Source organism: Primulina tabacum, chromosome 1 (assembly GCF_025594145.1).
Source record: "Primulina tabacum isolate GXHZ01 chromosome 1, ASM2559414v2, whole genome shotgun sequence".
Lineage (NCBI taxonomy): Eukaryota > Viridiplantae > Streptophyta > Magnoliopsida > Lamiales > Gesneriaceae > Primulina > Primulina tabacum.
Window position 1 is genome coordinate 53,388,363 of NC_134550.1, and position 16,331 is coordinate 53,404,693.

At 35.6% G+C, this 16,331-nt stretch overlaps 2 protein-coding genes across 7 annotated transcripts; both read left to right on the plus strand.

Moving 5' to 3' along the window:
• The first annotated feature begins 1,894 nt into the window (after window positions 1-1,894).
• On the plus strand, window positions 1,895-5,817 carry LOC142549160 (mitogen-activated protein kinase homolog NTF6-like). 5 transcript variants are annotated; one of them, XM_075657977.1, is made up of 7 exons: window positions 1,895-2,168; window positions 2,271-2,400; window positions 2,574-2,711; window positions 3,719-4,019; window positions 4,927-4,958; window positions 5,157-5,340; window positions 5,431-5,817. In XM_075657977.1, exons 1-7 carry the CDS (start codon window positions 1,999-2,001, stop codon window positions 5,592-5,594), a joined length of 1,119 nt encoding a protein of 372 aa, XP_075514092.1. In that variant the 5' UTR covers window positions 1,895-1,998; the 3' UTR covers window positions 5,595-5,817. The 5 variants fall into 5 exon arrangements, with proteins under 5 accessions (XP_075514092.1, XP_075514100.1, XP_075514118.1 ...); XM_075657985.1 differs by having other exon boundaries at window positions 5,160-5,340; XM_075657994.1 differs by having other exon boundaries at window positions 1,941-2,168; window positions 2,600-2,711.
• An 829-nt stretch (window positions 5,818-6,646) lies between these two features.
• LOC142549146 (putative serine/threonine-protein kinase PBL7) lies at window positions 6,647-10,064 on the plus strand. 2 transcript variants are annotated; one of them, XM_075657959.1, is made up of 5 exons: window positions 6,647-6,800; window positions 7,581-7,822; window positions 7,952-8,141; window positions 8,226-8,617; window positions 9,741-10,064. In XM_075657959.1, the coding sequence occupies exons 1-5, from the start codon at window positions 6,680-6,682 to the stop codon at window positions 10,005-10,007; spliced, it is 1,212 nt and encodes a 403-aa protein (XP_075514074.1). In that variant the 5' UTR covers window positions 6,647-6,679; the 3' UTR covers window positions 10,008-10,064. The 2 variants fall into 2 exon arrangements, with proteins under 2 accessions (XP_075514074.1, XP_075514082.1); XM_075657967.1 differs by having other exon boundaries at window positions 6,651-6,800; window positions 7,587-7,822.
• Window positions 10,065-16,331: the final 6,267 nt, after the last annotated feature.

Below are 16,331 nucleotides of genomic sequence, written 5' to 3' on the forward strand. Positions count from 1 at the left end.
CATGGGGTCCGTGCCTTTGTATCCTTCGAAGTGTCTTTTTACCGAGTCTACACGGACCCAGGCACGGGGTCCGTGCCTTTCCTTTTCTTCACGACAAATTTCACCGCACCTACACGGACCCGGAGCCGGACCTGGGCACGGGGTCCGTGTCCCTTCTCCTTCCCGAATATTTCTTTTGCGCACCTACACGGACCCAGGCACGAGGTCCGTGCCTTTCCTTTTCTTCACGACAAATTTCACCGCACCTACACGGACCCGGAGCCGGACCTGGGCACGGGGTCCGTGTCCCTTCTCCTTCCCGAATATTTCTTTTGCGCACCTACACGGACCCAGGCATGGGTCCGTGTACTTCATATTTTTGGGAAATTTTATTTGTGTTTTGGAGTTTCATGTCTTGGGTTAGTACGATGATTTAAATAAGGTCTAGTCCCGAGTGTCCTAGAATGTCTTAAGTTATTTATTGAATTCGGGGGTGAGCACGTATGCTTACGTCTAAGCTATGCAAGTTAAGTATTTAAATTTCATGGTAGTATGTGCAGCAGCAGCCCCAAATGAAATCCAACGAATCCCTCAACGCCAAGTAAGTATGTCGACGTGCAAGAAAATATTTTCAAGTTTTTGAGGTATGCTAAATGTCTTGTGACCAATGTATGTATGGGGTTGGAAAGCGTTAAATCATGAATGAGGACCAACCCACCCCGTTAAAGCATGAACGAGTTTATATCAGGATTGAAAAGCGTTAACAATCATGAACGGGGACCAATCCGCCCGTTAAAGCATGAACGGGGATCTCATGTATGTGGCAGTGGATTCGTCCCTGTCAGTTCAGTGCTCTGGTTTAGTCTTATCAGACGATTTATGTTATGGGTCACTTGCTTTGAAACATGCATCTACACATCTTCTATCTATTTAGATATTCAAAGCTTTGTTGAAAATATTCAAGCACAAACTTAAAGATTTATCATATATTTTCAGAGATTATTTGTGCTGAACTTTCACTCACGTTTGTTTGAAGTTTACATCAATATTTGTGTGATTTTTGTAATTGACAAAAATAGTTTTTTCGTTCATAAATTTTTCAAAGTTTGTTATAACATGTTACTAAGATTTTCAGTATGCAGTGTACGAGTCATACTGAGTGGTGTTTACAAGAGTTATAAAAACCAAATTCTTTTCGTGAATATCTTCTGGAAACAAAAGAAGAGAGACGTAGAAGAATTTCAGCCTTCGAATTTCCATAAAAAAATTTCGTGTAATTTACTTTATGCTACATTTTACTTTGTTGTTACAATATTAAAGGTCTACGGATTTTCTCTTTGGTTCACAAAGTTCTAATGGACTCTTTCCGTACTAATTCACAGTTGTATATCGAACTTTGAATGTTGAGTTTAGAATTCAACTACTAACACCAGTTGAGATTAGGACTACAAACGAGTCGAGCTCAAGTAGTGAGCAATCTGGTCGAGTAGCTCTCGACGATATATATATACTACTCGACCAAACTTACTCACTTCTCGAGCTCGACTCGTTTGAGATATATATTTATTTATTTATTAAATATATATTTAATTATATGTATACATATATATATATATATATTTATTTATTTATTTATTTAAAAAAAATTGAAGTCGAGCTCGAAAATTAATACTCGAACTGAGTCGACTTGAGTTCGAATATTTTAAATTTTTTTCGAGTCGAACTCGAGCAGTGTGATACTCAGTCTTTGCTCGATTACACCCTTAATTAACATCACAACTATTCAAATTTAAGAAGAATCATTTGTGAGGTTTATATAAGAAAATAAATATTAGATTAGATCATCGAGCCTTGATTTCGAACGCACCAGATGTTCAAATTTTCAAACGAAGCGGTCCACAGAAACCGTCAGAAACCGTCGGCACCAGATGGCCCCCAAAAACCTTTCCCTCGCGCTTTCCTCTTGAACTTATTTAAACAAAAGTTGGAGCTGTAAATTCCCTGTACTCACAAAAGGAAATGGAAAAGGAAAAGGAAAACGAATGCAGCAATCATTCAATCCAAGGAGGAGTTCCCACCTATGGCGGAAAATTCATTCAATACAATGTCCTTGGTAACCTTTTCGAAGTACCTGTCAAATATATCCCCCCAATTACTCCCGTCGGTCGGGGCGCCTACGGTCTCGTTTGGTAATTTTGTTCCTTTTTTTTAACCTTTTGCGATTTATGCATACATGTGTTTTATGTGTGTATATATGATTTGAGAATTTGGTGTGTGTCATCTGTTCTCAGCTGTGCTACGAATGCTGAGACTAAGGAAGAAGTGGCTATTAAGAGAATTGCGAATGCGTTTGATAACCGGATCGATGCGAAAAGGACTTTACGGGAAATTAAGCTTCTTACTCATATGGATCATGAGAACGTGAGACTTTTTAAAAAAAAAAATTTTTGTATCGGGATGTTCGTCGTTCTGCTGGATTTCGCAGGGCTGAGCTGAAATTTTGAATTTCAGATTATAAGAATTGCCGTGATCGGTTGTGAATTTTTATTTGCAGGCTATTAATTCATAAGATCATACTTGATTTCTGTTTGTAGATTATTAAGATTAAGGATATTATTAGGCCACCGGACAAACTTGAATTGAATGATGTGTACATTGCGTATGAATTGATGGATACTGATTTACACCAGATTATATGTTCATCCCAGGAACTCACCGAGGACCACTGTCAAGTAAGTTCCGATGATTCACGGAATTATTGCATTTGATAATTCTAGATTCACTATTTTTTATTTATTTGCAATTTTGTTTTGATAAATGTCTGTTGACAATATTTATCAATAACTTAGGTACCATGTCTCTTGTGTGATGAGACGATAAATAAATTATGTATGATATGTGTCTAATCATTTGTAGGACCTGAGTCAAATGTTGGAAGAGAACAAAGATATATAATTAACTAATGTCTCGTTCTCTGCGTCAAACGATATCTTAATTGAATCTGGATATATAATTTTAGTTTTACTGGGCTGAATTTATTAATGTTAATGTTATGCTTGTTAGATACAAATGCAGTCCACATCCAATTTTTGCTTTACTTGGATAAATCTCTACCTTCTTATTATTAGTCGACGGTGATCAGGGTAAAGAGACTGAGCATATCCTCCTAACTAGACAGCTATAAAGAGGGCCTCAAATAATTTCTTATAACCCTTCCTGATGTTACTAGATACTTAAATGGGTTGATCTACAATTGTCTACTGAACTGGTTAATACACGAGTTTGAAATATAATGGAAAGTAGCTTTTCCAACCCAGACGGCATTTTTTGCTGGGAAGACCAGTATCAATGATTTGCATTATTTTTTTTATGCAAAATCCTGACTGTTGAATACTCTCTGAAACAATGTTTGGCTTCTCAGAACCCCCATCACATGACTATTTTAATGTCGACAGGATTTGTATTCGACTTGATGTGGTACATAATATTCATTTTTCCACTTACAGTGCATTCAGAAATAGCATGCTAGACATTCTCTTGTTCATGCATAAAGATACTAATATTTGTGTAAATTTCATGTCCAAGATTGTAACATCAGGTCTAGTTTGTCAGGAACTGTGTCATTATTATTGCATCATGTCGTCGTTGGTTGGGAAGCCTGAAATTTTTAGTATGGCATTATTATTTCAGCTTTTGCAGATGTTAATATTTTGCATGCCACCCTTTTCTCGTGTTGTAGTATTTTCTGTATCAGCTGTTGAGGGGACTTAAGTATATACATTCTGCTGATGTTTTGCACCGAGATCTGAAGCCCAGCAATTTACTTCTCAATGCAAACTGTGACCTCAAGGTTTGTGACTTTGGGCTGGTAAGAACCACCTCAGAGACAGATTTCATGACGGAGTATGTTGTGACCCGATGGTATCGTGCTCCTGAATTATTGCTCAACTGCTCAGAGTATACTGCAGCAATTGATATGTGGTCGGTTGGCTGTATATTAATGGAGATCATCAAACGAGAGCCAATATTCCCGGGTAAAGACCGTTGAATAAATGAATAAGAAGAGTGTTGATAAAGGAAGTGGGAGTTGTCCCACATTGTAAAAGTAGACAAGTGAAGTCTTCCTTATTAACTCTAAGTTTGAGTTAGGGGTTTGGGCCCCAAGGGGTACCAGAAGTTTTTAGACGGGGGAAGACGCTAGTGAGCTATGTCTCGGTGTATTAAACACACGCGCGCCCGCCCAGCGCGGCGCGGTCTTTGACAAGTATTAATCTTTTTGGATCAAATTTATTTGGAGAATAAATTTTTCAGTCGCAAATTGATGTGCTTGGGCAGAGGTACGCCCATACAGGGCGCGCGGGCGCGCGCGCCCTACTGTGTGCCGAAGGAGAACAAGGCGCGCGCGCCTTGCTGCGCGCAGACAGTGTGTCTGCGCGCGGCCGCGCGTGTTGTCGCGCGGCTGCGCGCGCAGCGCTGTTTCAGAAGAACATGCGCGTCCCTTGGCTTCTAAACATCCGTTCATGGCTGCTTTTGCACCAACCATTGTATCCCTTTATTAGAATTGTGGCTATTCAATGCATCCGGTCTGGAAAGACATGTCCTTTCAACACATCCAATGATCTCTTATAAATAATCCCTCAAACCATATTCAAAGGCTGCTGAATTTTGTGGTCTCTCCTCTTGTCATATTGCTGCACCAATTTTTCGAAAAACACTTAAAAGCTCTGCGTAATTTTTGTTCGTGGTGTTCAAGAGTTTGTAGTGCTGCAAATTCTTGATTGAAGTCGTATCTTGGAGACGATTGCTTCCAACGTATAGCACTTTGATACGGGCAATTTCGTCTTGCGGACAAAGGAGAATCCTTGCCTCGACTTGATCTTTTTGCTGCTATTTTGTTCGTGATTCAAGACCAGATTTTCAGAACCGAAGAGAAGAGGCACCAACAATACTATATTCAGCAGTTGGGCCTAATAAATGAGGTACTCTCAACCTTCCTTTGCTACCACCTAGGATAACCTGTTCTAAGAAATTTTAGTACAAAGTAAAATTTTGTTTCTTTCAAAAGATGACTTTCTCGCAGAGTGAACTTAAGCCGCACATATTGTTTCTTCTTGACAACATAACTACAGTATGCTGCTACCTCTTGGATTAACTTTTTTGCCTACAAAATGCTGTAGCAGCTACTGGGATCCCCGGAAGATCCTGATCTCGGTTTCCTGAGGAATGACAATGCTCGAAAGTATGTCAAGCAGCCCCATGTCCCCAAGCAACCTTCGTCCAAAAAGTTCCCGGAAATTTCCCCAGTTGCAATAGATCTCTTGGAGAAACTGCTCGTTTTTTATCCAGCTAAACGTATTACTGGTATGCTTTCCAAAATTTTTGATACCATAAGCTTTTTAGATTAAGACATTTCGATAACCAGTTAGTAAATTTAATTGTTCTGCGATAAAGTTGAGGAGGCACTGAACCACCCCTTTTTATCAAGTCTCCATGAGATCAACGAGGAGCCTACTTGCCCTTCTCCTTTTGTGTTTGATTTCGAGCAATCATCTTTGAGTGAAGATGAAATAAAGGATCTAATATGGAACGAGTCTCTGAACTTCAACCCCAAATAAATGTCAACACCCGTCCGTTTCTTACTTTTGTCTTCAACTTTGTGTTGGCTGTGGTAAATACGATGTTTTGGTTTACCATGCAAGGGCTCGTAAGGAAACGAGTACATGCAATAGCCAAAGATATATGAGTGAGGTGTGAATGAGCATGCATGCAAGAGGGGAACTTGGATCCAAATCCTTTCACCCATACTGTTGTAATCAATTTTGTATTTGGTGTATTTGCTTACAATAATTTAGAAGTGACTTTTCCATGTTAAAAGTCCTATTTATGCCCCCATATTTTATGCACTTTGGGTGAATGTGATTTTGAATTTACCACTAAGACTTTATATTTGCTCCACGAATCTTATCAGACAAATTGTGCGATAGAATTTTTATAATTTATAAAATAAATACAAATTAATGTGAATCTCAAATAAATTTTTTTTTACTCCACAATAGGGTAAAAATATATATTCGTTGTTTTGTCATATTATTCGATATTTACGGATAAAATCCTTTGACATTCAACAGATTAAGGTTAAAACCCATGGTTCTCCAATAATAAATTCACATGTATATTTATTGCACATTTTACGATATTTTTATTTTTTTTCCTTCCCTATTCTCTAGTAGCTAACTTAAATTTACTTCTCTAATGCCAAAAAATATTGAAGTTATAATTATTACACAAAATTTTTATGAAATAGTTTTATGATTCGTGAAAAAATATATAAAAAGAAAACAAATTTTTAACCCCCAAAAAAAGATAATTAAAAAAAGAAAAGTAAATGTAGGAATTTAAAGTCCGTACCGAATTGATATGAGCCCATTGATTTGGTTTCCAATGGAAAACGTGTTGGCCTGCGTTCCCAGAATTCACGTCACAGCACGACACATCAATAAGGTCCAACATTATTAAAGATAAATCAAAATCAAGATTAGTCTTTTTATTGTAATAAAAATGAAATTTGGCTAAATTTAGTGTAGGCGATCTGGTCTTTAACGAAGTAGTAAAATAAAGTTTGTTATGAAATCATATATATATATATATTATTGTTGGTGTGGAATTTTATTTATTATTTTTCAGAGAGGGAAAAGAAGACATGGGGTGTTTCCCTTGCTCTGGAAAATCATCATCGAAAAAAAAGATAACCGAGAGAGAGTGTGGGAATAACCCCAACAATTATCAGCGTCGAAGAGATGATCGTGCACAGTTGTCACAAGGTGTGTATGATCGAATCAATGCCTGCGTTTTCCATTTCTTTTTTTGAATTCTTGTTTTCGAGATTGATCTTATTTTTTTTCCCGAATATTTTGGCGATTTTCGAGAAATTTCTACGTGAGTTTTTGCAAGATGTCCTTTTGTTTTGATCTCCCTTTTGGGTTTTAAATTGATCGATGAAAATATTTTATTTCATTTCGTCATTTCTTTGATCGTCGTGGGGTTATTTGTGCCGCGCGCTCTTTTGTGGCAATTCAGTTTTATTGATCTGCATGGGAGTGTTTCTCCTCTTTCTTCGTGATCCGAATAGAAATTTGATTGAATGATTTTTATGAATTTTTATCTTAGTTTTCAAGCCGAAGGATTTCTTTTCTTTTTAAAATTTTCTGTAGCGTAACATTATATTTGAATGCATGTATGCTAGCGGTCTTCTTTGAATTTCCAGGGCTCTTGGCGTTTTGTTGATTGCCCATTGAAGGTTTTAGACCGAGACAGAATTTTTTATGACAGGCAGATAAACACCCACTGAAAATCTGAAAGAGGGCGGGATCTAATTTTTTGAAAACATGAATTTTGAATCAATTAACTTGATTAGGGGACCTTACGTGGACAGTTCATGCTTTCTTGCATCATCAATCGAAGACATCATTTTATTTTTTGTGTGAAAGAAAATGGTGATGCCTTTTCGACGTGCTAGTGAACATATTTTGAGAAACTCCTGTTCCACGTATATTCTTTGTTTGTTTCTAATTTTGTTGTTGTGTAATTTCTTTGTTGTTAAGATACAGTGGGAGTAAATCCACCTGGAGTCGTGAATGAGGAGTCTAGAGCTACAAATCAAGCTGCCACTGGGAACACGATAACTGAGGCTGGACCCAGTAACGTAGAGACCAAGGCTGTCGAAGCACGGAATTTTGCCTATGTTAACTTAGTAGTGGCAACACAGGATTTCAAGGAAGAGTTTTTTCTTGGTGAGGGGGGCTTCGGAAGAGTTTATAAAGGTGTTTTGCGGGATACTGGTGAGGTTGGTGTTAAATTTTTTTATCGTTTACATTGCTTACTCGCTTCACCTGATGGTAGACCATCCTTAGGAAGGTGTTTAAATGCCAGTTTATGGTGGGTGGCCTGAATTTGTTTTCCTGCTTTTATGCAGACTGTGGCAATCAAGCAACTTGATCATAATGGATGCCAAGGGACTCGGGAATTCTTGGTAGAAGTTATGACATTAGGCCAGAGTGACCACCCGAATCTTGTCAAATTAATAGGATATTGTGCAGAGGGAGATCAGAAGCTGTTAGTCTATGAGTACATGCCTATGGGTTCTTTGGAGGAACATTTACATGGTATATCTCTAGCAATTTTGCTTCAAAATACTACTTTTTTGTACAGAATAGTGTTCGATTTCCTCCTCTAATTTATTGGCTTAGATCCTCAAGCCATTGGAAGACCATTGGATTGGAACACCCGAATGAAGATAGCAGCTGGTGCAGCAAAAGGGTTGGAGTATTTGCATGACAAGATGAATCCGCCTATTATATATCGTGATTTGAAGAGCTCAAACATTTTACTTGGGAACGAATATCATCCAAAACTCTCTGATTTCGGTTTGGCAAAAGTTGGTCCTTCGGGTGATCAGACCCATGTTTCCACCAGGGTGATGGGCACGTATGGATATTGTGCGCCTGAGTACGCAATGACTGGGCAGCTTACTTTCAAGTCCGATATTTACAGCTTTGGTGTCGTTCTTCTGGAGATCATCTCAGGCAGAAGGGCCATTGAAACTCGAAGAAATGGCGTGGAGCAAAATCTTGTCTCATGGGTGAGTATTCTCAATCTCTACTCGTGTTAACCTACTGTTCCTAGTCTAGATCAGATATTTTATGCTCATGCCATTAAAAAAGATGTCTTTTAAACAAAATAGCTGCTATCTTACTGATGCCAGGGCAGATCCCATGAGATCGTTCTAAAAAAATTAAAATTTTAAGCCTCGAATCTATTGAGTCTACCCCGATCACCCCATGTTGCCTCCTTGCATCCAAAGTGTGATGTGCCCATGCCCTGTTTTCCTACATCTTGAACTTTTTGTAAAACTTGCCAACTATTTGTTTCCTATCCAACAACATGACTGAATTTGCAAAATTTGATGTTAAGCAAGACTTCTTCTGGAAGTTGGATTCATAGTTCTCAAAGGCGAGCGCTAAAGGCGAGAGGCGCCACCAGGCGAGGACCCTGCGCCTGGGACCCAGGCACAGCGATTCACTAAAACGAGTTCAGACACTAGCCTGGACTAGTCTTGAAAGTTTACTCAGGCGCGCTTTGGCGAATTGTTTTTAATTACTTGTTTAAAACAAATAACCCAAACCCAAACCCTAGCAACCCAACGCCCTAACACCAAAATCAGAAGAAGAGAGCTGTGAACAGAAGAACGAGATGAGCGCATCTAAATCCAAAACAATCAGAAAAGACCGATTTCACATCTTTTGGATGAAGAGGAAAAAGAAATTAATGTTGATAAAGAAGAACACAAATAGGGTCTCTAATGATTCGATGGAAGAAGATGAACTTGATTTAGATGATTGAAGAATTTTAATCATGTTACTAATTAATATGACTTAATTATTTCATATTTTAATATATTTATTATAAGGTAAATATATATTTTCTAAAATTTAAAAATGAGCGTCTTGCTTCCATAAGACGTGCGCCTCGCCTTGCGTCTTTCGCCTCAGGCTCCATGGTCTCGGTGCGCTTTGAGCCCTTGACATCTATGGTTGGATTTGTTCATTCTATAGCCATATCTTAGCATCCCCATGTTTCATAGTTTTTTTAATTAACTAGAAATAATACATTGATGGAATTTTATTGTCTTTGGTGATTATGGTATTTCTCCGCAATGAAATATTCTAACGAGCTTATGTTCCATAATACTTATTTGTTTTCAGGCCAAACCGTTGTTCAAAGATCGTAAAAAGTTTTACCTAATTGTCGATCCGGCACTGGAAGGTCGATTTCCTGTTCGAGGCTTGTACCAGGCTATTGCAATAACTGCAATGTGCGTTCAAGAACAGCCCAGCCTGCGTCCTCTTGTCGCTGATATTGTTACAGCATTGAATTTCCTTGCTTCTCAAAAATATGATCCCAGTATCGATCCGATCCAATGTTCGGGGAAGAACTCTTCTTCACATATACCTAGAAGAGGCACCAACTAGCGGTTCGTTCGAACGCTATTTATCCTGTGATCAGTTTTGTACTACCCATGATTACAGGTAGTTGATTTGCTGCTTCACGATCATTCCATGTAAATGGTAGTTTTTGAGGTTTAGGCACGGGACGTGTCTTTCATTCAAAACAAAAGAAAACAAAGATAGATAGATTATCTTTTGCCGTTGATATTAAAGCTCGAAACTTTTAGCTAAGTTTAATGAGAATTCAACTATTGTTGGCAGAAATATTGTCTTGAGCTATAAAAAAATCACATCGATCAACTAAATCACGACATGAATATTTAGTCCAAGTACATATCAGCTGTATCAAAACTAAAAAGATTCATGATCCCCGGTAAGGTCAGTCAAGCCCAATAAGTCAGGGCCCACTGGGTGAGCCCAACAAGCCAAAACCCAAGAACTTCAAATTAAATGAGGGCTTAGATCGGCTCAGGAAGACGACCAGGGATAATGCCTAGGGTGGTGGAATAATAAATACCATGAGCAAGTTAGTAGAGCTTCGAGATAGCCCAACGGGAGCTAAAGGTCGGTATTGGTTAAGGAGCTCATCTCTGTCTTCTTTCTAACGTTCAGTATTTTGGTTTCAGGCGATTGGGTCGTCCAAGTCTTTAAGTTGAGAATTTGGTTCGATCAATCTAAATCCATTCAACTCAGTGATCATTCGGAGATATTGACTCGTATTTTCCCAGAGCATCACTTGACGCCATCTGGGAGAAGACTTGAGTAAGACATAAATATGATTGGAAGAAGAGGAATGGGTCATCGGTGGGTCATCGGATGACACATACTGCTGGGTAGAGACTAGCACAGCGAGATGAAACACCGTCGAAAATGAATGTGGGGGGATGAGATTGGCACAACCGACCCAATTCATCATCCAAACTGTGGAAAAAGCCATGAAAGAAAGTTAGGTATAATAACCACGAGCGGAACATGAGCCATTGTACAATGGGGCCAAGGACCGGGAGGAACAACGAAGCCATGCCGACGGCGTAAATCCCCAGCCCATGGGAGGAGAAAATGGCGTCCCACCCTAGTCTTTGGAGGAGATAAGGAAGGAACTCCAAACGTTGAGACAATAGTTGAAGGGAGCTCCTGTTTACCGGAAGAAAAGCCCATTTACACTCGAGAGATCCTAGACGAGGACCTACTTCCCAATTTTTTAAAAATTAAATGAGGGCCCATAATACACAGCTCGGAGATATTGACCCATATTTTACTCGAGATTAATGCACACTAAAAAGTCTTAATAACACTCCATATTGCCTAATTAATTTACTATCAGACAAGATTGCCCGTCTAATATCTTCCCTAAATAATAAAATCTCGAGTTTTCTTTAAAAACTTAAATACAAAACTTTTGTTTTTGTTAAGTTTAAAACACCGTAAGTTTGACAATGACAAAAATAACATCGAGTTGTTTCAGATATATTTGTTATTTTCATGAAATTATATGACTCTAACCGTTGGGTGAGTCAAGTCGTTCATATTCTATCAGAAGCTCAAGCTACTGATATCATCATAAGATCATCACTTATATCTGTTTTCATTCTAACCAGACCGTTATATTGAAAAAATGCTCAGAGTTTGACAGTTCAACTCTAACCGTTGAGATATTAACATATCAAGATGCATACAACATCTCAGGCTGTTTAATGACTATCAGAAGAAGTGTCAAGTACAGTAGTATCCTACCAACTTCCGATGACATAGATGTTTAATAAAACGCTAAGAGTCAAGAAACGATGAAATACAATAAGAAGGGACAAAGGGAAAATACTTTGTTAAAAAGGAACAAAGGGACAATAGCTAGCTGAAAATTAAAGTGAAAATATTTTTTGTCCACCAACTTGTTCAATTTTGAGTTTTGATTTACTAAGTTGTCAAAGTTTGGTTATGATGTTCTAATTTTAAATTTCTGACTGTTTTGGTTCAATTATTCATGTGATTTCAAAAAATGCTGATGTGACATCGGAAAATTACTAATTTGTCATATGATACGTCAACAATAGACCAAAATAGATGAGAAAAAACTTAGTGTACACAAACTAAACTTTGACTATTTAATGGGAAAAAATCCAAAATTGGATAAATTAATGAACCAAAAATCATTTTGCTAGTCTAATTTATGACCAAGTGGCCTGGAGAGACGAAATATATCTTTCAATTCAAAGAAAAAAAATTAAACAGAATCCAAACAGAAAACTTTCCCCGCGCCTTGCAGAATTCAGAATTTGTCAATAGAATCCCTTCTATCACATAGCACTGCTACATTTTCTCCATATCATTTATCTCCCTCCCTGTGTAGAACACATTCAATCCTCTCCACAATGGCGAGACAAACGAATAGTTCGCGAGCCGTCCATGCGATCGACTTGCCCGAAGAGTTGCAGCTCGAATCCCCAACGACTGGCAGAATCGAGAGAAACCCATCTCTTCCAGTGTACAGAAAAGGTTCAAAGTACTTCAAGAATGACATTTCGAGGCACAGGCTGCGCAATATTCTGGGTCATCTCATTCCTATGGTGCTGGTACTTTGCCTCTTCATTCTTTGGTGGTTCTCTCAACCTGGTATGCATATACTTTTATGATCATTTCAAGAAGTTATCTGTTAATCTTTCTTGCAGTTCGTTTTAATGGACTTTCTTGAATACCCTTCCAATTATATTGTATTCAAGATCGTTGATGTTGGGCATGTACTGTTGCTCTATATGTATGCATGCATGATTTCTTCGTTTTCGTTTTATCTTTCTGTTATAAAACGATTTGATGGTAACATATTTGTGTGAAAAACCCTAAATCTTGATGATTGTAATCTCAGGCATTCATGGTAGATAAGAATTTAAATACAAGTTTGGTGTGCTTAGGCCTTAGTACTTTATTATACTTTTATTTGATCTTCTTTTTTGTTACAATATAAAATGGCTCATTAGATAATTATTGCTTGTATGTTTAATTTAAAAACAGTGGATTTGGAGAGGAAAAACGAAATAGTGGTTGGAAAAGAAGATACGCCGGAGCCAGTGAATGTTACCAATGCCCATCTTGGTTCTCTTACATCAACAACATCTACGCCGTATCCATTGGTTCCATACGCCCGGATTTCGAAGAAAAGTAGCAGAGCAGAACGAGCGGTGGGTACCACTGAGTAAGATAGATCTTGGATCCATTTTACATTCTGATCAATACTTTGAACAGGCAAGCAAATCATGAACCAGTAGATTGGATTTTATTTCATGGCATTTTTAGACTAATCATTTCCATCGGATATAAGTGTAATCGATCAATATGGTTCGATTCATGGACTAGCTTCTTTTTCTTTTTTTCTTTTTTACTGATAAAGGTGTAAAGAAACCACGAAATCTAGCCAATGGTGTCTGTGAAGTACTAATCCTGTCTGAAAATTTGCTGTCTTCTGTGCTGATTCTTGTGGATGAGATTCTTGATGAATAATGCATATTATCGTACCATGTTGAGAAATAGGCCCTAAAAGCAACGCAAAAACATAAATGATATTAGTGGAACAAGAACTAAATCTATGCATCTATGGTTCTAAAAAAATCGTCTCTAAGGCTAACATCTCATTAATTTAATTGAAGTTGTTCCTTAGTTAACCAGTGCAGCAATTATTGGGGGTTAGGCAGAAACTTATGTGAGACGGTCTCACATGTCGTATTTTGTGTTCAAAATAGATTATTAGATAAGTGTTCAAATTGTAATATTAATTGATTTCATTAATAATATTTATAGATATTCCGAGCATTATACATAACCCGACAATCTCTTGGCGGTTTACTTGAAAAAATGTAGATTTTTTGTTATTTTTTTGGATATTTCCATATTTACTTGGATGGAGGGATTTGAGTCCATGGATTTCAAATTCATTTGATTATTTGGATGAATTTATGATGAGTGAATTTTAGTGTGTGCACATTATGAATTTTAATGTGTAGATATGAGGAAATATCAAAAAACTATTATATTCAATAATTTTTTTCTCTTTTTTCATCAGTTTATTGTATTTTACAATATATTTTTTGTTGTTAAATTATTATCATTTAGTCATCTTAAATAATCGTTTTCTTAATCGTTATTATAAATAAACTATAGTTTCATTAAATATTATTTCATATTAATTAGTAGTTTTAATTCTCATTCTAAATTTATCATATTAAATTTGCTTTTTGTTGTCTTTTTTCCTTTTACCAACTAAAAATTAAAGATATAATTTCTAATACCAATGACTTATAATCACTTCTTATTTATAAATATTTTATTATTACTCATAACTCTCTATTTTTTTTTATTGTTAATCACATTTAGGTTATAAACTTATTATCATAAACTGCACATCCTAATTATTAATTAATAATTAGTAATAGTTTTAGTAAAAAATTTCAATAAAATACTACTAGTAAAAAAAACATAATGAAAGGCCTTAAAATTTAACATTTTTACATTTTTTTTCCGGCAGATATCATTTGAGTTATTTTTGTGATGAGTTATTTTATTTTTATTTTCTTTTAATATAGTACATATTTTTATTATCATATTAAATTATTAAAGTTATTCCTAATAATTGACATATATAGTGATGTTCTCAATCTATATATATATTATCTAAAACACATTTTTATTGAAATGTAAATATAACTATTGTGATAGTGCAAAAATTATGTGCATTTCTTTCCATTACCACATTTATTATGCATTCTAAAATGATCAATTCATATACAAATATTGTATTTTTTATTTAAATAATTTGTTTCTTTTTATTAGTATCTTATTTTTAGATTATCATAACCACAAGATTTTCTTATGCCTCTTAATTTACCTCGTGCCTCTACATTTTTCAAGACCAAAAATTATCACCAATAATGCTTACAATAACTAAAAATAAGAATTATATATCCAATTAGAATATTCAACAATAATTTATAAGAGAAAATAGATGGTAGAAATAATGACACATAATAGCACAATTACATCCAAATAATTTTACTTCCATATTGCCTTTTTTCCTGTAACTTCCCAAAATATCCATCACAATTTACACTCAAATGAACAAAATTTTTGCAATAATGGAATTTCATAATGCAAAAATTTTGTCTATCATTTATGATATATTTGCGTCTTTACGATATTGGTCATCCATGTTATTGTTACGAACTTAGATAATTTTAGTGTAATAACTATCCAACTCAAATTATTTTGTGTTCTCATTATTTTTCTCCATATTTTATCTCAAAGCTCACATGCTTTTTCTTTCTTTCATATAATTTATTCTAAAATAATTTTTTCGAATAATTAAATAATGTGAACATGTAAAAACAACGTTATAGTCGGTAAGTAACTATACTATCTAGACTATATTATTAAGTGTGAGACCCCTTAGAATGACTACCTTAAGGAAACCAAAATATTTAATAAACTTAATCAAGTCACTCCATAATTTACATAGAAAAAATATAAACAAATCTTCTATTTTAAATCGGACAACTCTTCTGAATTGAAAATTATTTCGTGTTTATTATTTGATCATTTAAAAATAATAATAACATATGCAACGAGGATGCATCTTTTACTAGTATATATTAAAAATGAACACATAATACACGTATCCGGTCAGCATCGTACGAGTTAAGTTGTATTTACAGTAGTAAATCCGCACAAAAGGTATTGCTTCTCTTTCGATGTTGAGTGTTGCATTCAACGAAAAAAAGTTCTTTTTTAGTTTGTTTTTCTAATAAATAACCCAAAAAAGTTACTTCCTATTATTAATATGAAATTATTTACATGATTCATATTTTCAAATTATCAGCATTCACTTAAAATAATAATGATTTATATTGGAAATTAAGAAAAAGAGGTTAAGTCTTCGACATTTCTAACCTTTTTTTAAGCCGTTTCTTATAAGTTTTAAATGAAAAAAACTAGTGTCACGACAGAGAAACGTTGAAGTTGTAAATATAGATGCTTATATTTTCCCCAAATTTAAAAAATTTAAATAAAATTTATTGTTTTAATATAAAGTTTCTCTCAATTCTTAACGTACCCCATCATCTTTTCTCTTAAAAGTGACTCGTAATTAAAATTTCAAATGTGACAAGGAACCACGTATTTCAGCATTGTTACTCGTATCTCATGAGAATGAAAATCTGGTTCCCGATAGAATTTTGAAAAGATCTTAAATAATAGAAAGAAATTTGAAAAATAAATCATTGTAATATTAAATAAAAATGATGAGTGATTAATGATGATGATGCCCAAACTTTTCAAAAATAATGATAATAATTATTAGGTTATTTG

Bases quoted from the DNA above. Each gene is read 5' to 3' on its own strand.
- LOC142549160 (XM_075657977.1), top strand. From the start codon at position 1,999: ATGGAAAAGGAAAAGGAAAACGAATGCAGCAATCATTCAATCCAAGGA. The intron at 4,020-4,926 runs ACCGTTGAATAA...GGCACCAACAAT, and splicing joins GCCAATATTCCCGGGTAAAG to ACTATATTCAGCAGTTGGGC. The intron at 4,959-5,156 runs GTACTCTCAACC...AAAATGCTGTAG, and splicing joins AGTTGGGCCTAATAAATGAG to CAGCTACTGGGATCCCCGGA.
- LOC142549146 (XM_075657959.1), top strand. From the start codon at position 6,680: ATGGGGTGTTTCCCTTGCTCTGGAAAATCATCATCGAAAAAAAAGATA. The intron at 6,801-7,580 runs GTGTGTATGATC...TTTGTTGTTAAG, and splicing joins TCGTGCACAGTTGTCACAAG to ATACAGTGGGAGTAAATCCA. The intron at 8,618-9,740 runs GTGAGTATTCTC...ATTTGTTTTCAG, and splicing joins AGCAAAATCTTGTCTCATGG to GCCAAACCGTTGTTCAAAGA.